The 22853-nt window shown below is 39.0% G+C and overlaps 1 protein-coding gene across 1 annotated transcript in view; it reads right to left on the reverse strand.

Annotated features, from left to right (window-relative positions):
* Positions 1-22853, reverse strand: part of TNKS (tankyrase) — a 128176-nt gene that overhangs the window by 102961 nt on the left and 2362 nt on the right. The window contains exon 2 of the mRNA XM_040063587.1: positions 17696-17920. Within this exon, the coding sequence (XP_039919521.1) occupies positions 17696-17920 (225 nt within the window). The remainder of the gene's footprint in view (positions 1-17695; positions 17921-22853) is intronic.

Raw genomic sequence — 22853 nt, forward strand, 5'->3', positions numbered from 1 at the left:
ATACTCCAGTGATGTATAAAAATTTCAAGATAGATCTCTTGTGTGAGGAAAAAATATTGCCTCTATAAAGAAAAACAGAATAGCCGTTCTAGCTAATTGTAGCTATTTTGGATTTAAAACACTGCACACTGGTTTTAGAGGATGGTTTCTGAGTAGCCTGAAAAGGGAATGTGGAAAATAGTTTCTATCAAGAAATGTCTGCTCCAGTTCTGTACGCTTAAGAGGAAATTGTAAGGATGTTGTGCACAAAAATTAACTCTTGAAACTTTGTTAATCAGCACACTTGGATATGCTGGTTTATTTCCTCTGGACATTGGGGTATATTATTTTTCTGTATTAGAGGCAATACCCTTAATAGCAATACCATTAACAGGCTACCCCCGCCTTTTCTACAGACCATGTTGTACAAACAGTATAAAGAAGCTCTTCTTTTTACTGAATCTTCATATTGCATATGGACAACAAAACCCTAGAACCTTAACTATAGTACAGATATAGACTGGTCTGGAGTTATATTTTTACCCTCACTGCAACTGCTAAAATACTTCAGATTCTGAATTTCACATACTATCTGAAAAGCTGTATTTAATTACACTGCTATATATACAGATCAGTATTAGAGACAAGAAAGGCCATAAGTCTTACATTTTTTAAAAAGCTACTGTATTGCACAGAGCATAGACTACAACCACTAACCATTTCAGATTACTGCCAGCTCACTACAGCTGAATCCTAAAATGAAGCACTTGGCCCATAGCGCCCTGGCATAGGTGTTTTGAACTGCGAAGATAACCAACACAACCTCACTTGACTGTCAAGAATAAACATTTTTACTTTTGTTAGTTTCAGCCTTCACATTTTCACCAACAAGTTATGGCACAAGCTTCCCTGGTAGCTATTAACAAGCAACAAGTGTGATTTTACTGGGGTGGGGGGAAGGAAGTTTTTTTACATAGAAACCATCACCCAAGTACTTAGTACTTCCTGTTTCATACTGCCACAGTTGAAAGTGCACCAAATGAAAATACTTTTGATTGAAAGACACAAATACAACGAAAATAGAATAGGGATAAAAATACATTTGTTTGTTCATATTAGCAAAGATCAGAATAGTTCAGTTATTACTTCCCTAGACCCAAAATCCACAGCTTCCTGACTATCCCTAATGCTGATGGAAAAGTTCACATCTGGTTTCAAATCAGATGCATGCAAATACAAAAAAAAGGCACACCCAAATTTTTGACTGTCGAGTGAAAAATGGAAGAACAGAACAACGCCCAAAAGTATCTGTATTTCAAGCTGCTTACAGCTTTTAATTATATTTCCAGAGTTGCTCACAGCTCTACCATTGCCTACTCCATCCCCTCCAGTTTTTCATCACTGTGTCCCACTGCCTTATGCTTGGGGTCCCTTACAGCTACCCCACCTTTAGTATATATTCTTTCTTCCCCCTATTCAAATTCATCTTCTGGAGACGATCTCCAAAAGTTCTTTTCAAACTATATTACTTCAGCTTTATCTACTTACTCACAAAGAACCAAGGTGCAGAGGATACAGCCCAAGAAAAAGGTTTTTTTTTTGTTTTATAACACAGGCACTGTCTTCCATTTCTCTAAATGACGCCTCTAGAGCTGGTCAGTCTCTCACTAACTTTAGGTCCCAGTAACACACACACCTCTCAGTCTAAGCCTCATGTAGAATACGTTTCCAAGCTGACAAGAAAGACAATGTGCTCATTTACCTCCACATTCTGAAAACATCTAGACAACATGCTGGAATCCAAAGTATTAACTTTTCTCAGCCAATGCTAAATGCATCTTCTCCCCTAACTATCAGTACATGTAGATCAAATGACTAGAGTATTGAACCTTTTCTAATGTTACACAAACACCAGTTTCTTGCCTAGATATTATACTTCTGTGATTCAGAGCCAATAATCTCATTCTGGCAAGTTATCAGATGAATAAGCCTTTTCACTAAATGATCATATATAACAAAAGCTGTAGCACCCTACTCTTAGCTTTATAAAATTGAATATGTAAGAGATGGCTAATAACATTAACCACCCACTATATCACTGATTAACTTCCACCTCTGTGAGCAAACCCAGTCTTGTCTGTGTGATGGAGAAAGATGGAGACATCAGCCATTGGAACTGCAAGGAGAAAACCTGAGAGACACTATCTCTACAGAGGCTGCACAGAGCTCTAAGGATTTAAGTATCACTACTGGACCTGATGGCATCCATGGCCTCAAACACCATAGCCAGCTCAGTCAAGAGGAGTTGGGAAAAAAATAAGAGACAGGTTCTGTGCTACTGACTGCCCCTCTATAGTGAATGCCATCAAAGCTGAATGAAGAGAGGATTATAGAGCAGAAAGGATAAGCACACCAGAGCACGTAGTTCAGAGCCAAGACAGGATACAGGCAATAACCAGACATATCTGGGAACACTGCAGGTAGATTATTGCCAAGAAGACATGATGACCTGATGGCAGATCAGGGACAGGAGTGTCCAGAAGGCTTCTGAATATCTCTAGAGAAGGAGACTTCACAACCACTCTTGGGAACCTGCTTCACCTAAACCACACTGGCAGAATTGCCATACCTTGACCTGCGCTGCCCACCCTGCTGCAGCAGGGGTGCCTGGGGGCTGTGGCTGGAAACATTTGATCAGGCAACAAGGCAGATTAGAGAAGCACTCACATGCCCAATCCTCATGCAACAAGACACGCTCTTGTTGGCACAACAAAGGACAGCACAGGGACACGTGCCGGTGACAGGAGTTGAAAAGAATAATTTTGTGTTTCTAGTTTAGAGTCATTTTGTGTTTCTAGTTTAGAGTATATCTAACATTACCAGCTAAAGTCCTGCTGGGTCAGTGTGAGCTGCTTAGCGCTACCCATCATTTTGGTCTCCTCTACTTCCCTTGTTCAGGGCATTCCAGTTTCCCATTATCCCAGACACGAGTTTGTTTCCAATGAACCAGCATGTTGGTTTTGTTCTTTGTTGGGGCCAGACTGAGCAAGAGACAAATACACCGACTTAATATGAAGCAGGAACTTACAAAAGCAATGTTAGGCTCCACTATGTTGAAACAAAAAAATTAAAGGGAATTAGTTGGTGCTCCCCAATAGCCTAGACAGAAACAAGAGTTCTGACAGCAGAAGAGTGCAGCAGACAAGTAGCAGAGAAAAAAGTGACAAAGGTCTGAGCAACAGAGAAAAGTCAGGGACTGGTGATATATTAGGAACCAAGAGGGGAAACACCTGTGAAATGCCTCAAAGGAATTATGGCATGGTCCTCTAAGGTGACAAGGTCAGTGACACAGCTGAAAGTATCTCTGTATCAAAGTACACAGCATTGGCAGCGAAGAGGAGGAGCTGGAAGCCGCTTGGCAGCTAGAAAGCTACAATCTAATGACTCAGTGAAACATTTGTGGGGAGGACCACACAACTGGCATGCTACAGTAGACAACTAGAAACTCTTCAGAAGGCACAGGGAAGAAGGAAAAGCAGGCAGGTGGCTGCCCTCAACGAAAAAAAAAAAAAACAAAAACAACGCATTGACTCCAGAGAGCTCCCTTGGAAAAACAGCAAGAAAAAGTTGAGAGTTTATGGGTAAAAATTAGGGGCTAATCCAGCAAAGGAAACCTCATGGCTGATGTTTACTACGGTCCACCTCATCAAGGGAAACTTGTTGATAATGATTTCTTCCTTCAGCTACAGGAGGTGTCATGTTTGCAGGCTCTGATCCTGCCGGGGGACTTCAATCACATTGACACCTGCTTGAAAAGCAGGACAGTGAACTGTCCAGAAGGCCCTTGCAGTTCAGGAGTGCAATGGGAATAATTTCTTAATCCAAGTGAAAGACAGAATAACTAGAGGGGAAGCATTATTAGACCTGTTGCCTACCAACATAGATGAACTAATTTGGTATGTCAAGCTTAGTGGCAGGCTGAGCTGCAGTAGCCATGCCCTGGTGGAATTCACTATCATGATGGATATAGACCAGGTGAAGAACAGAGTAAGGACCCCAAGTTTTAAGAGCACACTTTCAGTTGCTGAACAAATTAATGGATGAGACCCAACCCCCGCCCCCCACCCCAGACCTGCCCTCAGGGACAAAGGAGCTGCACAGAACTGGCAGCCCTTTAAGGACATTTTTCATAGAACCCAGGAGCTCTCAATTACCATGTGTAAGAAAACAGGCAAGGGAAGCAGGAGACAAACATGACTAGCTAAGGAACTCCTGATCAAACTAAAGCGTGAGAATGCACAGTTCTACAGGAATACTGGCTAGAAAGAGGAAGATTGAAGTAAACGTACCTGCTCTTGATAAATAAGACATGAGAACTAGTGAAAACTGACACAGAGAAGGCTGAGACATTCAACAGTTTTTCACCAGATCTATCAATATGAATCTCCCCACATATCTCAGTTCCCTGAACCGCAAGGCTGGGACTGTAGACTACAGTTCCCTCCACCCTAAGTGAAGCTCAGATTCAAGACCACCTGAGATACCTGATATGGACTGATACATCAGTCCATAGGACCCAGTGAGATGTATCCCAGGATTCTGAAGGAATAGGCTGATGTTGAAAATGGCTAAGTAATTTGCAATCATATCCAAGAAGTCTTAGCAATAAGGCAAATCCCCAGACTGGAAAAAGGAAAATGTCAGACCCATTTTGAAAAAAGGTAAAAAAAGAAGACCTTGGGAACTACCAACCAGGCAGCCTCACTCCACATCCAGTAAAATCATGGAACATTCTCCTGGAAGACATATCAAAACACGTGGAAGACAGGGAGCTGCTTGGAAACAGAAAGAGCAGATCATGCCTGACTAATCTGGTAGCCTTCCACAATGAAATGACTACATCAGTTTACAGAAGAAAAGCTACAGATGTCATCAACCTGAACTTCTTGAAAAGCAGGAACAGGTTATCCAGAGAAGTTGTGGATACTCATCACTGGAACTGTTTCAGGTCAAGCTGCCCAGGACTTTGAGCAATCTGATCTGGTGAACACTACCCCTTCCCATGGCAGGGGATGTGGACTATATGATCTTTAAAGGTCCCTTGCAACCAAACCATTCTATGATTGTAATCCTGCAGGTCAGATCCTAGGTATCCACAGTTTTAAAATTTATACAGACAGATGGTGTTAAATGGTAATTTTCAAGTAAAAGAAAGCTACCTCTAGTTTAAAAATGCTGCCTTGACCAAATGTGATGCGATCTGGATAACTACAGCACCTGCTTGCAGGTTTCTGCTACCTTCTGATTAGATAAACAATTGCAGCAACTGCTGGGGGCATCAGTATGTGGGAGGAGATAATACACAAAGACAGCTTGGAATATGGCTCTCCTAGCAGAGGCAATTCTTGCTTTACAGCTAAAATGACCATTTGGTCCATCAGGCTCAGGGGATAGCCATATCAAGTATCTCCCTTTATTGACACAGATCTGACAGTTGAAAGGCAGGTTCTCATGATCCATACCCTGTGGAAGCTGCACTAATTCCTACAGTAACAGGATGCAATACCCAACTGAGCAGAGACCCAGTAAAAGATTAAGTGGAAACAACACTTAAAGATCAGGTTCCTTCAGCTTACTTGAGCAATTCACAGAAACAGGTTTCAAGGCAGCAGTAAGAAAACAAAGAAGCATCATGAACAAGGTCTCCCAGTACCAACTTTTTACTTTGTTTTGAAAAGAAAAAAGGATCAAGACAAAAAAAAAATTACAAAGCATCACTTTGAAAGGTTCTTAATTTAACTCCTAATTTTTCAGAAAGACTCTTCTGTCTCAGTCATTGTTCACCCCAGAAATACTTTCAGACTTTGCTCAATGAAGTTTCAACCTCTTTTCAAGACAACCTGACTTCTAGTCTGTATCTATATACACCATAAACCTTACTTCTCAATATACTGCAAGACTTCAATGCATCCTAGACTTAAGTTGGCACTAGATGTTCTGAGATCTGATTTATCTAATCAAAGCAAGGTAAGGGGAAGGGATCTGAACCAGCCAACCAAAACCACAAGTATCATTGCCATAAGATCCCTTCCAGCAGTGGAAGAAGAAACTTTATTGAAGGCTCCATCCTCCTTCTGTGATTGCCTTCAAGTCTTGCCCCATAATTAGGGGCATCCTGAGTTACACAATCCTGAGTAACACGCTCTAGGGAATCCTGCTTGAGTAGGGAAGTTGGACTGGATCGTCTCCAATGGTCTTTTCCGACCTTACTCATTGTGTGATTTTAACTATGAGTAGTTTTCTGAATGTAGGAAGCACTACAAAATTGCTCCCTGGTACACCAGTTCTGCCTACCTGCGACCAAATACACACAGAAAGAAAGAACATGCAGAAGGCTCCAGAGCCCACAGACAGCACAGCAGAGGCTGGTAATATCCTTCTGCCCTCAGAGAAAGAGCCAGAATAGATTGCTCAGCCTACATGAACAGCAATTCAAAGCCTTGATCTTGCCTGGACTTAATGAAGTAAATATCCCTGTTCCATTTTTTTTTTAATGTAACAGTTTTCAAGCTAAAATTTTCCATTCCAGCTAAGAGTGAGAACAAAAGTACATGCAGGTCATGCAGAATGCAGTTCTCTGGAAAGCCACCTCAAAACCTAAGTGCAATTACAGCTCCTTTGTTAGTGTTTGTTTTGTTTTTTTTTAATACCGTGAAAGGCACAAGACTGCCATTCCAAAACACTTCCCCAAAGAACACTGCACAAAAAACTGTGTAGTGTAAAGGAAGTTTTGGGAGTTCCACAATGAACCTACAAAATGCAAGAAGTCTAGAAGATTCAGTTAGGAAAAAAAATAGCAAAAAAAACCCCCACCTTTCATTGAGCTAACAAGAAATGAAAGACAGTACACTAAGCATTTATTTAACCCCATTTATTTGCAGCCACACACATGCACTCGTTTAACACTGAATTACAGTGAATCATGGAACAGTTGTGGTCAAAGGGACCTCTGGAGATTATCCTCCCTGCTGCAGCTGAATCACCTACACTAAGTTGCCCAGGACTCTGTCCAAATGGCTTTTCAGTATCTCCAAGAAATAAGACTCCACAACTTCTCTGGGCAATCAGTGATTACTTGTCCTGATGGCAAAAAGTGTTTCCTGGTGTTCAGAACGAAACTCCCAGATTTTGATTTGTGGCCATTTCACAAAGGGACCTAAGAATCAATCACGTCAGTGTGTTTGAGTAGTCATCTGGAACATGTATATTGTTAATCGTGCAAAATGGAATAGAAGACCCTTTCAAAAAATCTAACAAAAACCATTTATCCATTTGTAGATGGTATGAACTGAGGACTCACTATGCAACAACTAAATCACAAACCCTTTCCTTGAAAACAGCAATTCTGCAATGACTTAAGTTTCAAGCAGTAGGTTTAATATATCATACTGAACACCTAGAAATCTTAACTGCTGCCCTACTGTCTGAGCAATTTATGTTTTCACCTATATCCCATGATGAAAGTTGCTTTAAGGGCAAGTCTTCATTGCTTGGTCCCAATTTAACTTTTCTCTGAACGAATTCACCTTTCTACTTCAAGTTTTATTCAAATAAATGTCACCTATTAATCCCGACATCCCACTTGACAGATTAAGAGCCCTGCTTTCAGAGTCCTTGAAAAGCAAAAGCAGTCACTGGGGCAAATCAGGTCAACAAAGAATATCCTAAGAGGAAAAGGAATTGAGGAGAGTTAAGAGAAACCAAAGATGAATTCCAACCTCCTGCGTAAGCTAACCATTTCTTCTTGTTGAAGTTTGAGAGGAAAAAAGTCCTGGTGGAAATTAGAGATTGCATGTGAAATTAGCTGTGTGGCTACCAGAAGGCACTATTTGCCAGTCAACCAAAATCTAACACTTGAGAACCAACACGAACAAAGAGATCTTAAAAGTTTATGAGAACCTGTCCTGGACCTACCAATTTTCCAAAACAGAAAAGCACCTGAAAAAACATTAATTGAAAGGATTTAAATCCTAGCAGCAGCTCTCATCCCACCATTCGGTAAGGCGAGCACAAGATGGGGAAAAAAACAACCAACAAGCCCCAGAACAACTGTCACATTCCACGAGCGCATTCCTCCCTTTCCAGAGGTGAATTTCAGTGCCTATCAGCTTTCAACTGTAAACAGATGGTGTCTTAGCCACACACCCTACGGCACAGAGTGACATTTTGATGTGATTAAGACCTAAAACTCTTTAAAGAAGCCCCAAAATGTAAAATAACTTTTGCGTATTTTGCATAAACTTGAACCTTATGTCATTTTTGTAAACTCATCATGAGTCTACAACATAGCTACCAAATGTTTAAGAGATACAAGTAACATATGAAATATTATGAGTAACAAGTTGTTCAGTCCATGAAAATGTGGTTAAAGCTTATGGGTTAGTCAGATGACCTGAGCAGTCTCAAAAATTCTGTTTATGAAGTAAAATGAGGAAACAAAGAATATAGTAAGTTCAAGCAGACCTAGAGCTCTACTAACAACTGCCTAGCAACTGATGACATGTATCAGTCTTGCAAACTTTCCCCAGCAACTATCTTAGATCACATTATTGAGTAAAACACAGCTGTCAATTTTTAAAGCCCAGATCTATATCCACTTTTTTTTCCTGCAGCCTGTTCACCACCACGGTGTACTGATACAGAGCAGTGCAAGTCTTAGAATATTTAACATTAGGTCCTTGACAAGCAAATATTCTACAATGCGAAAATCTCAATCTGTCAGGGGAGATATCGTCAATGCTATAGGTCCCATGCTAGGGAACGATGCGTATTACATCAGTCTGAGTGGGTTCTTCTCCTGGGTCACCCATGTCCTGTGACACCCTGGTATCACCCCAAACAAGAATATAAAAACAAACTGTTCTTCTTGCATCCCACATCATGTACGTTCAGTATCTAATATTACAGTTAGGTCAAGAGTACCATGCCCAGCCAAGGCACTGCTCAGTACTTCTTGCTTGGACAAGACATCAGCAAAAGCCAAATATTACACACAGCAGCATGAATAGCAGGATTCACATCAGACACCTCAGCCTTGCTGCTTCATGGTGCATTTGTATAAACACGATGAAATAATTAATTACAGAAGACTGTGTCTATCAATCAGGAGTCCTAGCTGCACAAATAGCTGAAGTGAAGATCACCCAGAAAAAGAGGCAAGAGCTCAGTATTTTTAGTAGGCTTCAAGCACCCACAGTTTATTTTGCACACTTGCTTTACATGCTTTACAGAAAAACCAAATCATTAAAAAGAGATACTTTCCTTTATTCACTATATGACAAAGATTTATTTGTCTATACATTTTTAAAAGCAAGACCTTTATATCCTGTAGTAATACTTTAATCAATGTTTTCCATTAGTCTAAGAAAACATCTGAGACCTCTGCTGGAATTTGCTCCACTTACTTATGCCTTTAACATCTACACATACATCTACAGATTGGTTTTAAACCACATATGACCCGCATTAAGGACCACATGGTTCCACTGAGAAGCTGAAAGTGGATATTGCTACAGTAATCAGAAGTGTTGTCCCATAACATTAATTATTTCTGCAAGATATTTAGAAAGCCATTCAAAACTCATATTGGACATCTGAAAGCAGCTTCAGTGTCTACAAGAGGACCATCTCTTCCATCACTCTGTTCTGAATGACATGCAACTTCTTTCCCTCCTTCTCTATTTGCAAACAGCTAACATCAGTACTTCTGAAGACCTTAAATTCCCAGGAAGACCCTACAGCAAATTTTCCAGGAGAGTGTGCATATTATCGTATCACCTCCTTCACCGCAAGAAATGAGATTCTGATTTGATGAACACTTGTAAAGAAGCATCATAAAATAAATTACTCTTTTCTTTGTCCTCCACAGATCCTCCCGTGCTAAGCAAGCAAAAAAGGAAAAAAAGTTGTTTTCTTGACACCTGAATTTTGAAAAAGAGAAAGGACTGGGAAAAAAGTCTAAAACCTACATAGGTCATAACATATTAACTGTCAGTACAATTCAAACCTAAGAGAATGAAAGACAGCTTTCAAATTACGCATTGCATTAAATCCCATTGCAAAGCAGCACCCGATTTGTACAAAGCATCATCCTCTCTGCTATAAAGTTTACTGTTGATTTTGCTTCTGAAGAGGATTTAACCTGAGGATTAATCCAGTTCAATGCTCAGTCCCCGTAAAAAAATATTGTGGTTCAGCACTTCCACCTTGCATCAAAGATCCACTTATTTTAAGGCTCCTTGCACTTCAAGACCTTTCTTTGTTGGGTACACGTGTGACTGACACTGCTCAGAGAGATTTCTTCCAAAAATGTCTATCACAACAACACATGCACAGGTACCAGCATACAATAACTCCTGGAGACTACAATCCACAACAGACCCATCTTCACACAGATGTCACAGACTGAAGAGGTATCCTCATACAGGAATTGATCCATTTCCCTCATGTCTTTCTGCCCAAGTCCACCAGGGAGGACTGCAGTTGTACACGCCATGGCAGAATGCCTCAAACCATTTTCTGTTGTCACTTTTGACAAAAGCCCTGTTGTCTCACACTCCAGTCCATTGTTACTATGACAACAGTATTATAATGCCTCCCAATTACCAATGTATTCTTTCAGTCCTGGGTTCCTCCACCCCCAACAGCTCATAGAGAAGGCAGCCTTATTCTCAGGTCTCTTTCAATAGGGCAAGTCCGAACTACAGACCACTGAACTACACACTAGATGCAAAAAATGTGACACTCAGCTCTGGAGGCTTTAATTTCTGTGATGAATATTAACATTTAGAAGCTAACATAGCTTAAACAAGCAATTTAGTTAGAGGACATGACACTATTTAAAACCAGGAAGAGGTACTTAATTGAGACAACAAAAGTATTCTTCCATTCAAGCTAAAACATGAAATTTCCATCCTGTGTCTGCTATCATGCAAGGTTCATCTGAGAAAGACCCCATGAAGAAACAGGATGAGAAAAGAAGCATATTAGGTGTTTGAGTCGCTGGGTATGCACAAATTTAAAACCGCTTTGCTACTCAAAGACAAAGCGTTCCAAACATATGCTGTAACTTACAGAGCAGAAACAGACCAAAATAATTCCTAACCCTTATAGTCTGATGAGCCTGCTTCCACAACAACTGATTTGGCTTTGATCAGTATCTGAATAATAATATTATTAAGAATAGCTAGGATTTTTATTTTGCATATTGGGACATATAAGAGATAGATGCTGTTAACAAGGACTGCTTGTGGTTAAGCTTCTCAAATCATAAAGTATCTTTCCTGTCATATCAATATTAACTGCAGCTAACAGATAGGAAAGCTCCACACTGTAGGGATTAATTCATGTCCTCCTAACGGAGCAAAACTCACAATTTTGGTACACAAGAACAGTCTAAGGCTCTTTAAATTTTTCCGCAACTTAAAAAAGTTCAAATACAAGTCACTGTCTCCCCACAACACACTGTGAATAGTAACAGTAGAATTCCAATTCAGTAGTTCAAAAGCAGGAAGAGCAACAATATGAAGAATCTTCATATAAACATAAACAGCAACAGTTAAAACATTTTATACAAAGCATTTGAAAGTACTTACTTGAGAGTATTTTCCAACGATTTTACAAGCCTCTGAATATCAGATATCTAGGATGCCTCTTTGAATCTAAGCTTCCTTTTAGAACACCAGTTCTCCAAGAGAGTCTTCAGGAATTCAGTACATCTCTCCCACAAACAACATGTATAACCAGATCCCACTGAACTTCAATTACCAATATCCCTGCTAATTCCTATTAAGAAGCTACTAGTCTTCTTACAGGCTTCTGTCTATCCAGGGGATAAATCTAAGTCAGTATAATTATTTTTCAGTCAAGATACCAAATCTCCCTGTCACTCCACCTCCAGAAAGGACTGGATATTATATAATTTTGCTGCTTGATAGCACTTCTTATGATTTTTTTTTGTTATTATTACTATTTTTCAGGTAGTAAAATCAGACTGCTTTAACTTTTACAGTAATACAGTTCCTCTGCTTGGAAACACTCTGAGCATTCTAAAATCTCTTAGGACAAAATTACCATAAACTGCAATAATTTCACTATTTGCTGTGCATGCCTTTTTTATAAGGTGACCAAACAAACAAGTAGTTCAAAGATTTTAGTAGTTCAATAATTTTATCATTTCTACAATTCCTTTAAGGTTTACTGTGTGCTGCTTCCACCCATAAACTACCTTTCACAGATTTTTTTTTTTTTTAAATCCTAAGAGAAGGTTTATCTGTCCTGCAAAAAGAGGTCAAATAATACTCCCTTCACATCCTTCAGTCAAAACATGCATACTAGCAGAAGGTAATAACTAATGATTCTTCTCCTTCCTCAGCTGTGAGGAAGCACAGCAGGGTGAGGAATGTTTTGACATGCCTACAAAGAGGCATTTAAATAATTGTGATCCCTATATTAAGGGCACGACCTATACATCAGAAAAGCTGTTAGCTTCAAAAAGTTTGAGCTTGCTTGCTTCTTTTATCTTTCAAGTGCAAAAAGGATAAAGAAAAAAAATCAAGTTACACAGAAGTTCTCTGGTCAAAAAGGGACAAATGCACCTTGACAGTACCATTAGAGGTCACTTCATATTACTGGAACAGTAAATTTATCATGCCACAGGATCTTTGCAGTAGATTTTATAACTAGCCTAAGGAAGCCAATAAAAACATTAGTCTCAAGTCACATTACACAATTCTGGAAGGATTCTTTTAGCACTGCATGGGCTAAAAGTGATTTTTAAAAACTTTTACAGCTTTGTACAGTGATGAAGGGAGCTTTTCAGTAGATAAAATTTTTTATTTCCCTTAAATTACAACAGTACTCTGTATGTTCAGATCCATAAATCATGTCATCACCACATAAGATGCTTGTGTTTGCATATTTTGAAGGATGCCCTTAAAAACGAAGCAGGTGTACGATGCCTGAGATAATATTTGCCTAGCAGTCCTATAGATAGCAACACATAACTGGAGATCCACATGTAAAAAGAACAAAAATCTCTGCAAGAACAGCTACAGCTTCTGCAGAAACAAACACACTGGAGGGCAAAGCAAACCCAAACAAACTGCACAAGCACAGCTTCTGTAATATTATTTTTAGCCTAGTTGTTTTTTTTTTTTAAGAACAAACAAAAAAAAACAAACTGTGCAACACAAATAGTTTTAAAGGAGCTGTTAGCACACAGGAACTACCTTAAACTACTCTCATGCAGTGCTCAGCAACCAGAAAACCAAACCAGAAAGACAATTAGGCTATCCTATATACCTACTTCACCCATTTTTGGTGTCCATATCCCCCAAACCAACCACTCACCCTTAAAAAAAAAGGCTGGTGATGGAGGAAGAGGCAGGAGGCAGAAATACCAGAATATTCAACAGGATGAATTAACAGAAGACTATGTTTCTCAGCTTAGAAAAGACATTTGTTAGAAGAAAAAATGATAGATATCTATAAAATCGCAAAGGACATGCAAACTGCAAACAGAAATGACTGCTCACTAATTCTCATGAAAGTCCTGAACAGCTTGCAATAAAAGTTATCAAGAAATCATGAATAATTTGCTTTTCAAAAAAAAGAAGGGTTGTTTTCTTTCAGCAAGACTTTTAAACTGTAAAATTCTCTTTAAAGAACACCTTCAAAGCCAGAAGTAGGAAAGCATTTAAGAAGTGAACTAGAGCTTTCAGGAATTTTTGTACACAAATTGCTGTGCAACACAGTTCAAGTGCAGCCTCTTTATCAAGTTCCTAAACTGCTGATTGCCATGAGAAAGAAGGACACATTCAAGGCTTTTACAGTCTCTGAGCATCAGGAGCTACATGTCATTTCTGGAAAAAAATGACCTATGTGAATCTTCATCTGCAAGTCCATACTGCAGTCAGACTGAAGAAACGTGTATTTCTTTCTCCACAGCCCAACATGCAGAACAGTCACTACCCTGGTATCACAGCATTCCTCCAAGTGGACATTGCAGAGTTCACCACTCATCCACTATTCCAGGAGAAAATACAATACTGAGAAACAAAACCACTTTTCATTAGCTCTAGAAGCAGTTCACAGACTGAAAATGCATCTTCCTGACAGATAAAGCAATCCTAGAAGATAAATACTGGAGGACCCTAATGACTGGTTCCAATGCTTCAATAAATTTAGTCAAAAAACTGATTACATAAAGCAAACAATGTTTTCAAGTGTAATTACTTGGCAACCAAACAGATCTGCAGTGACTGAATCCATTGCAAGAGACAGTCAGCAAACCAGATGAGTACTGCTTACCAAGACCTTCCCTTCCAGAGCTGGAATACAAAAGCAGCTGCCACCTAGGAGAGCCAATACTCCTCCCAAACTCAGCACCTCTCCCTACACCATCCTATGACTGCAATATGCAATCAGTAAAACAGAAGAAAAAGAACTCACATCAGCTATTTGTTGTCTTACAGTTTCCTGGCTGCACAGACTCGTGAGTTTTCATCAATTCGTGTATTATACTTATTTCTACACAAGCTTCCTCCAGTGCCAGGGTTTGTATCTATCACTCCAAACTCAGCACAAAAGCTGAACAGCCACAGTACCTTTAGCACAAATATAGCCACTCCATTCCAACACCTGTGCTAGACACAAGAGCATTCTACTGCTGGACTCACTACCTGTCTTTTGCTGGCCTTCCTACCATGCTTCAATGTCTCAAATTTTTCTCTGAAAAATCATTATTCATGAATATGTTGCATCTCCACACTGTTCAATTATCACTTTTTTCCCTTTCTGACACGTAAATTGACCAAAAAAAGTGTTCTATGCTAGATGTGATACAGAAAATAGGCAGGCTGGGTGGTGCAGAAGAAGAAAAGGAGAGAAGGTAAAGTGGAAAATTTTCACTCATTATATCATTTGGAAGAAGATGCCAAGAGTAGGTAGTCAAAAATGAGGTTCAATGACTAATTTCTACACAGTCTATCACTTTTCAGATATCCAGATTCAGCAAAAAATTCGAGGTTATTGTTTGTCAAACAATGTTTTTTAGAAAGTACACCCTGCTTGTTTAAAAAGAAATGCTCCAAGGATGTGTTCTTTGAATTTTAATTATTTTTTTTAACAGACCAGTTTCTTCTATAATATCAGTAGCAAGAGCATACACTTCAGGTGTAAACAGCAGTACTATACAATGTATTCCAAAAAGCTATTAAAATATTCCTAGTCAGAATTCATGCCCTAAAAACATTGCTGCATTATCCCTGTGTATAACATGTTCCTTCAAAAGACTTCGAAATTAAAGCTGAAGATCTTAAAATACAAGTTTTATATAAAACTGCTAGAAAGAAACAGGAATTTTGCTCAGGACAGCAAAACATGCTTACCCACTAGATATAAATTGCAAAAATCACTGCAAACATGAAAGAACAGGCTTCTTCGTCTAGACTCATGTCCTATCAGTTTTATAGAATCAAGTAAATCCCAAAGTAGCATCATACTACAGTACATAACAATCTGGTGACTGGTGACACTGTCTTTAGTAGGAACTCTCACCCTGACAAATGAAATATCTGACTGAAGTACAATATACATGGATAACTGTAACTAAACCGAGCAAGCACAACAGCATCAGGCTTGCTCATTTAAAATAAATCATAAAAAAATGCCCCAAAATTCGTCCACAACTACTTGCATGCAGATTGGAGAAGAACTGTGTGTAATGCTACAAGCCTGCTCACTGCTTCCAAGGAACCCTACTAGTGCTCCAAGACAGCACAAGAGCCTCAGGATTTGATCAGTAAGTACTACATGCTGAACATTTACATATGCATGGATCATACCCTACAGTCTAGCATCAACATTTAGAGTCACAGATCTAACCTGTGCATAGAATACAGAATGAAGTTCTGTGCAATACTAGCCATAAATTTAATCCTGTACTTCCTTTCACCAAGTCTACAACTTCTTGCTGAATTAAGAGTGAACTTTAAAGGTACCATCAGTTCTTTGATTATAGAAATTAGATCTAAATAATCTTAAATTACTACCAGCGTTGTACATCAAAAGGGATGCATCACATAATCTGCCTCTTCATCTGACTCAACTCCTCCAGAGTATCAAAGTCTTTAGACAAACCACCCATGCTGTCTTGCCCTGCCAAATCCTAAAACCACTGTCACAACCATCTTTCACCTTATTTATAAACACAGAAGTGTGCTGCTGCACCCTTTCTTGCTCTAACACAAGATTTCAAAAACTGAAAAAAAAATCTTTTCTGAAGCAAAAGATAAGTTTTCTGTCCAGCCTCTTACTGTCAAACTTTCTTCCATTTAATCTGGATTTTCAGTCAGCAGTTCCCAAAATCACAAAAGAGACAAAAGCAATTGCTTCCTTTAAGTCCCATGCTAGACTCCAGTTACTGACTGGAACTGAAGTTACTCCTCCATTCAACATTGTCATAGTAGACTGTTACTGGAACCTACTAAATCAGTGGATCTCTTCACACATACTGCTGTATAATCAACTAAATTCAATTTCTGTGGAATATTCTCCATGTTTTACCTTGCATACAGAGATGAAATGGATCCATCACATTGCTTGCAAAAAGAAGAAACAGACTGCAAAATTATATTTTATATTCTGGTGTTTCTTCCAGTTTTCTTTCACTCAATTTCCAGTGTTTATTTTTAAGTAATGACTTAAATATTGCAATAAAGCTAATACAAGATTTTGTTCTGTAAGTTTTGTAGCTTTCTCTCAAGGAATTCTATGTAATAAAACTTTCAAAAAAAGACAGTATCTGAAATTGATAATTGAGTCTTGTCATCTGGATAGCATATAGAACACAGTTGATAATCTTAACTCAAGTGCCTAAAAGTCAGGCTTTCCTTTACACTTCTGATTAAAAAGAAATGCTGAGCAGACAATTGTATTCAAGCTAGTAGATGTGAAGAGTGTAAGTTCAAGAAACTGCTCCGAGTATTAAAAAAAAAAAAAAGAAGCTCCTATTTAGAAACAAAGTACTACTAAGTACAGAAAGAAAAAACCACAGAAGTTAAAGACATCCTGAGTGAAAAGCTCTTTGTATGCTCTCATCAAATTTTAAACAGTTGAAGTGTTCAATTTTATTTGAAATTGCTTTGGCTCCAGGCTATGAAACACATACTGAAGATAGATCACCACTGAACAATGGTGTCCTGTAAATCGTACTGGAAAGCTCCAAAGGACTGAGTTGTTTCTCCATCCTGCATGGAATGAAAGGTTTACCATCTTCCTAACCACTGCTACAACACATAGAACAGCCAAAAAAACAAAGACTCTATCTAGTAAAGCTAGTTTTCTTGACAGCAACCAAGAAAGACAAACCTACATATTCAGATTTTAAATAGTGTAATTTAACAAACAAGGAGACTTCATCCAATCTATCCAGGATAGTTTTTCTGATATAAGTTCCACAAACCTTGTATTACAGAAGAAAAGTTAAATTACAATACAAAGTTAAATTACTATCACTGTACCTACCTGCTAGATTAAAAGTAGTTCACTTTTAAAACAAGCAGTATCTTTCATCCCAAGTTCAGCACATAAACAATTACAGCTTCACAAAACATAATCAGGTAAAATTGCAACCTAACAAGTGACAGACACTTACCAATACACACATCTATTTTCCCCTTGATAGCAGCCTCATGCAAAGGAGTGTAGTTCCAGTTGTCCCTGGCGTTTGGGTCTGCCCCCTGACACAGCAACAGACTGACCACTTCTGCATGACCAAAGGAGCAGGCATTGTGCAGGGGTATCAGTCCTCCGTCGTCACGAGCATGAACATTGGCTCCTGTCTGCAGCAAGTGCTCTACAACATCCTTCCTTCCAAAACCTGCAAGAAAACATATTTCTGTTCATTTTTCTGGCAAAACAACATGATTTAGTACCTAAAACTGTTCACTCTCAGTTCAGTGTACATTATTTGAGTCCCTCATCTACTTTTTGGTTCATTTCACCATAAAGTCAGACTCTGTTCACCTGCTCAAACAACAGCCAGACAATTCACTTACAGCCACAACAGAGCTGAACTGTGTTGTATCATAGCCTGCCTGGCTGCGACTCTATCTCATTAAGACATTCTACAAAGGCTGAGCACGCTGAATGATGAGAGAGGGATGCAAGGAAAGTAACAGGAGCATCAGCTGAACCCTCTGTTACATATGCCCATTAGGGTTTCCACTTTAAAACTCCCTTCAGTCAGTCAAAAGCTTTCACATGGTAATAGTTTATAGACAACCTAATTGCTAATATTCACAAAAGACACATAATTCTTTGGCAAATTTTTAGAATCTGCAACACAATGCCTTCTCCTTTCCTGCAGAACTGGAAGAATGCTTTCCCTGGTGAGTACAATACATCAAGTAGTCAGTTTGATCAGCTGAACTGTTTCACTCACCACCCAATTAATGACACTTTATCACAACATAGCAAGAACTCCTCCAAATGCCAATTCCAACCACTGCAAAGCTGCTATGTGCACAGTTTGACTTATGACATGAAAGGCTTATGATTCTCATTAGGTGTTTTTCCTCCTCCTTTCACCTTCTTGATTTAAGAACAAGACTCCAAAAGAAGTTAAATTTTACAGAAGTATATAAACACTGGTTAAGCACACCTGTAGGTACCACTGGGACCTTAAGCAAAGCTGGAAAGATGCTCTTATTAAATGTAAACCCATTTGTCAGAGCACTAAACACAGTTTAGATGGGAATACAAGCTCTTGAGGTGGAGAAGCACTCTTAGACACGTGAACTTTTCAGAATGGTTTTATGCTATAAGCAAAGGGTGAAAGAAGACCAAGCTAAGTCATTGTGTGTCACTGCTTTACTACAGCATGCACTGGGATCAGACTTTTCCCCTAAAACTTTCCCAAGCACTTCTTCCATTTCACTAGACTAAATGATTCAACTAAGTAAACTGAAAAGCCTTCAAGCTGGGAAAAAGTGCACCTGGCTCAGGTACAAGGTGCTCTTACTGAAGGTCTAAGATCTTGCATTCATATTCTCTTGTAAATTCCTTAAAAAATATATAAATGGGAAGGAGACATATTGCACAAAGTATTAGAAGATAATTCAAAAGAACAAGTTACTAGTCACAAAGAAAACAAGCTTAAACTTTCTACTAATACACTTGTGATACTAAGAGTTTTTGTACCACAAATGCTACCATAAACATAAAAGAAAAAATTTCAAAGTCAAGGCCAGTAATTTATCAATTCATCTTTTTTTTTACATGAAAAAGTGTGCATTTTTCAGGCTCTGAGGCTCTAAGACTGCCAGGATGTTTCCTAATTGACTACACAATTTGCAATCTTCATTGTATTCATATGAATCCAGCCGAAAATTATTAACCCCATTTTAAGCTGCACAAGGCAGAATTAAACAGTGACTTGACTTTACAAACACCTGTGTGAGGTCAGATATCTCTTCTATGACAAGGACATAGAGGACACCTGCAACAAGTTTAGCCAGAGTAGTTTAAGAATGATGTCTCAAGCAAAGCCTTCCCCAGCACTGTACTCTAATTTGCTCTATATTGCACCACAGGTGGAACAGTCAATTCACTTATCTCTGCACAGAGTGGAAGTGTGTCATAAGTTACCAACCACTTCTTGCCATTTCCTGGCTCTCCCTCAAGGAACACTCAGTAGCTACTTAGATCAGCTCTGCCTCTGCAGTTGCTCATCTCACTCACGTATGTCAAAGCAGCTTGTATTTTTATGATTAACAACTTGCTGGCTGACAAACCAACTTGGTCAGCTCTCTAAAACTCTGACCACTGACTGCTTCCCAACCCCAATGAGATACCTTTGCCTTCAGGATTAAAGCTGTTTACTACAGAAATTTTCTAGAGCACAGCTATTTATGCCGATCTTCACAAAGTGATTAGACTTCCAACAAGTAATACTAGTGATATCAAAGGCATGCTTAGAACAAAACTGCTCTCCCCGAACAGCTTTTTGCCATTACTACACACATAAGCAGAAGGAAAAGCTGTATCACTGATGCTTTAACAAGTCACCTTAAATCAGGTTTCTCAAAGCCTGGGCTTTGGTGACACCAAGAACACTCCACTCTGTGATCCCACAGTTCCCTAACTTCCAGAAGACACTCCTGGAACCTTCTAACTCTTCTTGGTACGGAAGCAGGCATTAAGACACAGTTCAGCAATTAATACTAGTACTCTCTATATCCTTGGGTAAAATACTAGAAAGAGAACACCTGTAAAGCTAAAAGAACGTGTTGCACAAGAATGTGAGGGGCTAACTTCATGATCAAAAAAAAGTTTAACTTAACATTAAATGGGTGTGGAACTGGACAAGCTTATGACTATGGCTACATTAAGAAACTGAGTAGGACTCAGCTTATTTCTACCAGGTCCATCCACCTAGTCACTTTTGAAAGAGGTGCTATTATTAATGATTTACCAGGAAGGATGAGGTCTAAAAGCGTATGAACCAAGGTGTCAGCAGGAAATACATATATATCCTTTTGCAGGGCTCAACCTTGTTCCAGAAGGGAAAAAGCAAGCATGTTACCAGGCTGGCTTCAGGAAAAAGCTGGGATTTCAGATAAACGCTCGCCGGAGTCCTCCCCATCCTTGTGTATTAATGTTAGAAAAGTCACAGAAATGGTAGAAAAGTCACAGAAAATCAACCTCGGTATGCGAGCGTTGTGCATGGAGGAGGACACACACACCATGAATGCATCACTTCAAACACAATGAACCAGTACAGGCACTTCAACTAACAAACCACACAATGCACAGAATATATCTTAGGCTGATGGTGAAGTCCCACCATATCCCATACAAGTTATACCTAAAATGTGACACATCACAGAGACTAAAACCATCCAACTATCAAAAAAGTCAGTAACATTCCCAACAGGAAAAAAAATCTACCTCTCACATACACATAGAATAACTAAATTATTTGGTTATGATGGCAAAAATAACACCATCAAACGCAGAATTGTCGGGCCAGTTTACAAGAACAGAAAATACTGGCATAACAAATATTTTCAGCTACTGAGGGGCATATAGGTCAGTAAAGATGTTCTTATTTTGGTGAAATAAACAATGACAGTTAAGATCTTTCTCAAGAAAAAGAGGTAACACATCTTTAGATCAAAGTAATGCAGTAGAGACAAGTGAGTGAAACAGTTTGTCTCATTCAACCCAGTTTGAAGAAGAGAACCGTCAAGCAGAACACAGAATATTCCAGTGAAGAGGGTGCAAAGTACAAGAGAACACAAGTTACTTCTAACACAAGTTAACAGTCCAATTATTTAATGAACTCCTTACCACAAGATGACCCTCTAATAACATTTAAAAATTGAGTTTTGTTCAAACAATTGCTGAGCTACAAACTGCAAGAAGAGTACTCAGAGAAGTATCATATGAAGAGGGTAAGTGTGTAACTCTTCCCTAGGTATCTGCTTTGGCCGCTAGTATGGATAAAATGTTAAGCCAAACATACCTTTGTCCATGCTTAGCACAGTCGTTTAATTTCTTTTTTAGCAAGCTAGTTTTTATTGAAATAAACTGAATGTAAAAGCTATGAATACATTAATATCCTCCCCTTAATTTCTCTTTTTTGTACATGTTTTAAAGTCACTCAATCACTTTCAACTCTTTAGAACCTGCTTTTTGGGTGCTGACAGACAACATACAAAGCCTGCGCTGATACCAGAGACCCAAATATCCTGCAATCCACACAGAAGTTGAGACAGTACTGAGTTTTCCCCTTTCCACGCAAGGAGGATGAAAGGAAAATTATGCTTTGCTCAACCTCTTCCTGCTTGCAAGAGAAGCCTCTATAACCATGTATCACCTCAGTATTAATTTCTCCCTTATTAATAGCTAACCAAAGCAGGTCAGATTTATTCAGCACACTACTTGATACATCAGCACAGAGCTGAAGAACCAATTCCCTTTTATTCAGTTCAACTGGCAGTTCAGGTATCCCAAACAGAGAAAATGTGGATAAAACTAATGTTCCAATTTGACGTGGCCACGTACAATTTACCTGGAAGTGAATAATGCACAGGTGACTCCAACTTCTAGAAACAGATTCAGACCTATCCCCAGCTTTTAAAATCCTTGGTAACAGATTTCAGCTCTTGCCTTACCTCCAGCTTAAATACTTGCCAAGGATTCCGAGTGCTCTCAGAAGTCCCTCTTTTTATAGTCCTGCCACGAGAATGGTTGTAAGGGTGATTTTTAAATTAGAAACCTTACAAAACTTAAGGAAACCCAAACTTTTTACAAGGAACTGTAACTGGGGAAGTTATCCTTCCCTATTACAGTAAAAGAATTGGCACTGTATTGGCACTGCTGCCAAGATAGACATCTGAAAAAACAAACTGAACTGGGGAGAAGTCAAGTACCCTGTGGGAGCAGGAAGGGAAAAAAAATAATTAAAATCCAGTCCCAAAAATGGGAAATGAAAAAGAAGTTAGACGAATTCCTATTTCACCAATCACAACATCAGAAGTGAAACTCTATTAATCTAAGAGTTTATGAGCTTCAAGAAGTTTGAAGAAAACTTTAAAACACAACACCCTGCACTCTTATCCACCCATTCCCCTGCTGAAGGCCATACAATTCACACCTAGGTACGCTGATAAACATGTGCTCTTACCCAAAACACAGCTTCCTATAAACAGCAGACTACTATGTCCATAAGGAAAAAAGTTTCATTTTACCTTTGGCCCTCAAAGGAGATGAAATAAACACACTGCATCACTGGCAGGCAGACACTG

The sequence above is a fragment of the Hirundo rustica genome, chromosome 5 (genome assembly GCF_015227805.2).
Source record: "Hirundo rustica isolate bHirRus1 chromosome 5, bHirRus1.pri.v3, whole genome shotgun sequence".
Taxonomy (NCBI): Eukaryota; Metazoa; Chordata; class Aves; order Passeriformes; family Hirundinidae; genus Hirundo; species Hirundo rustica.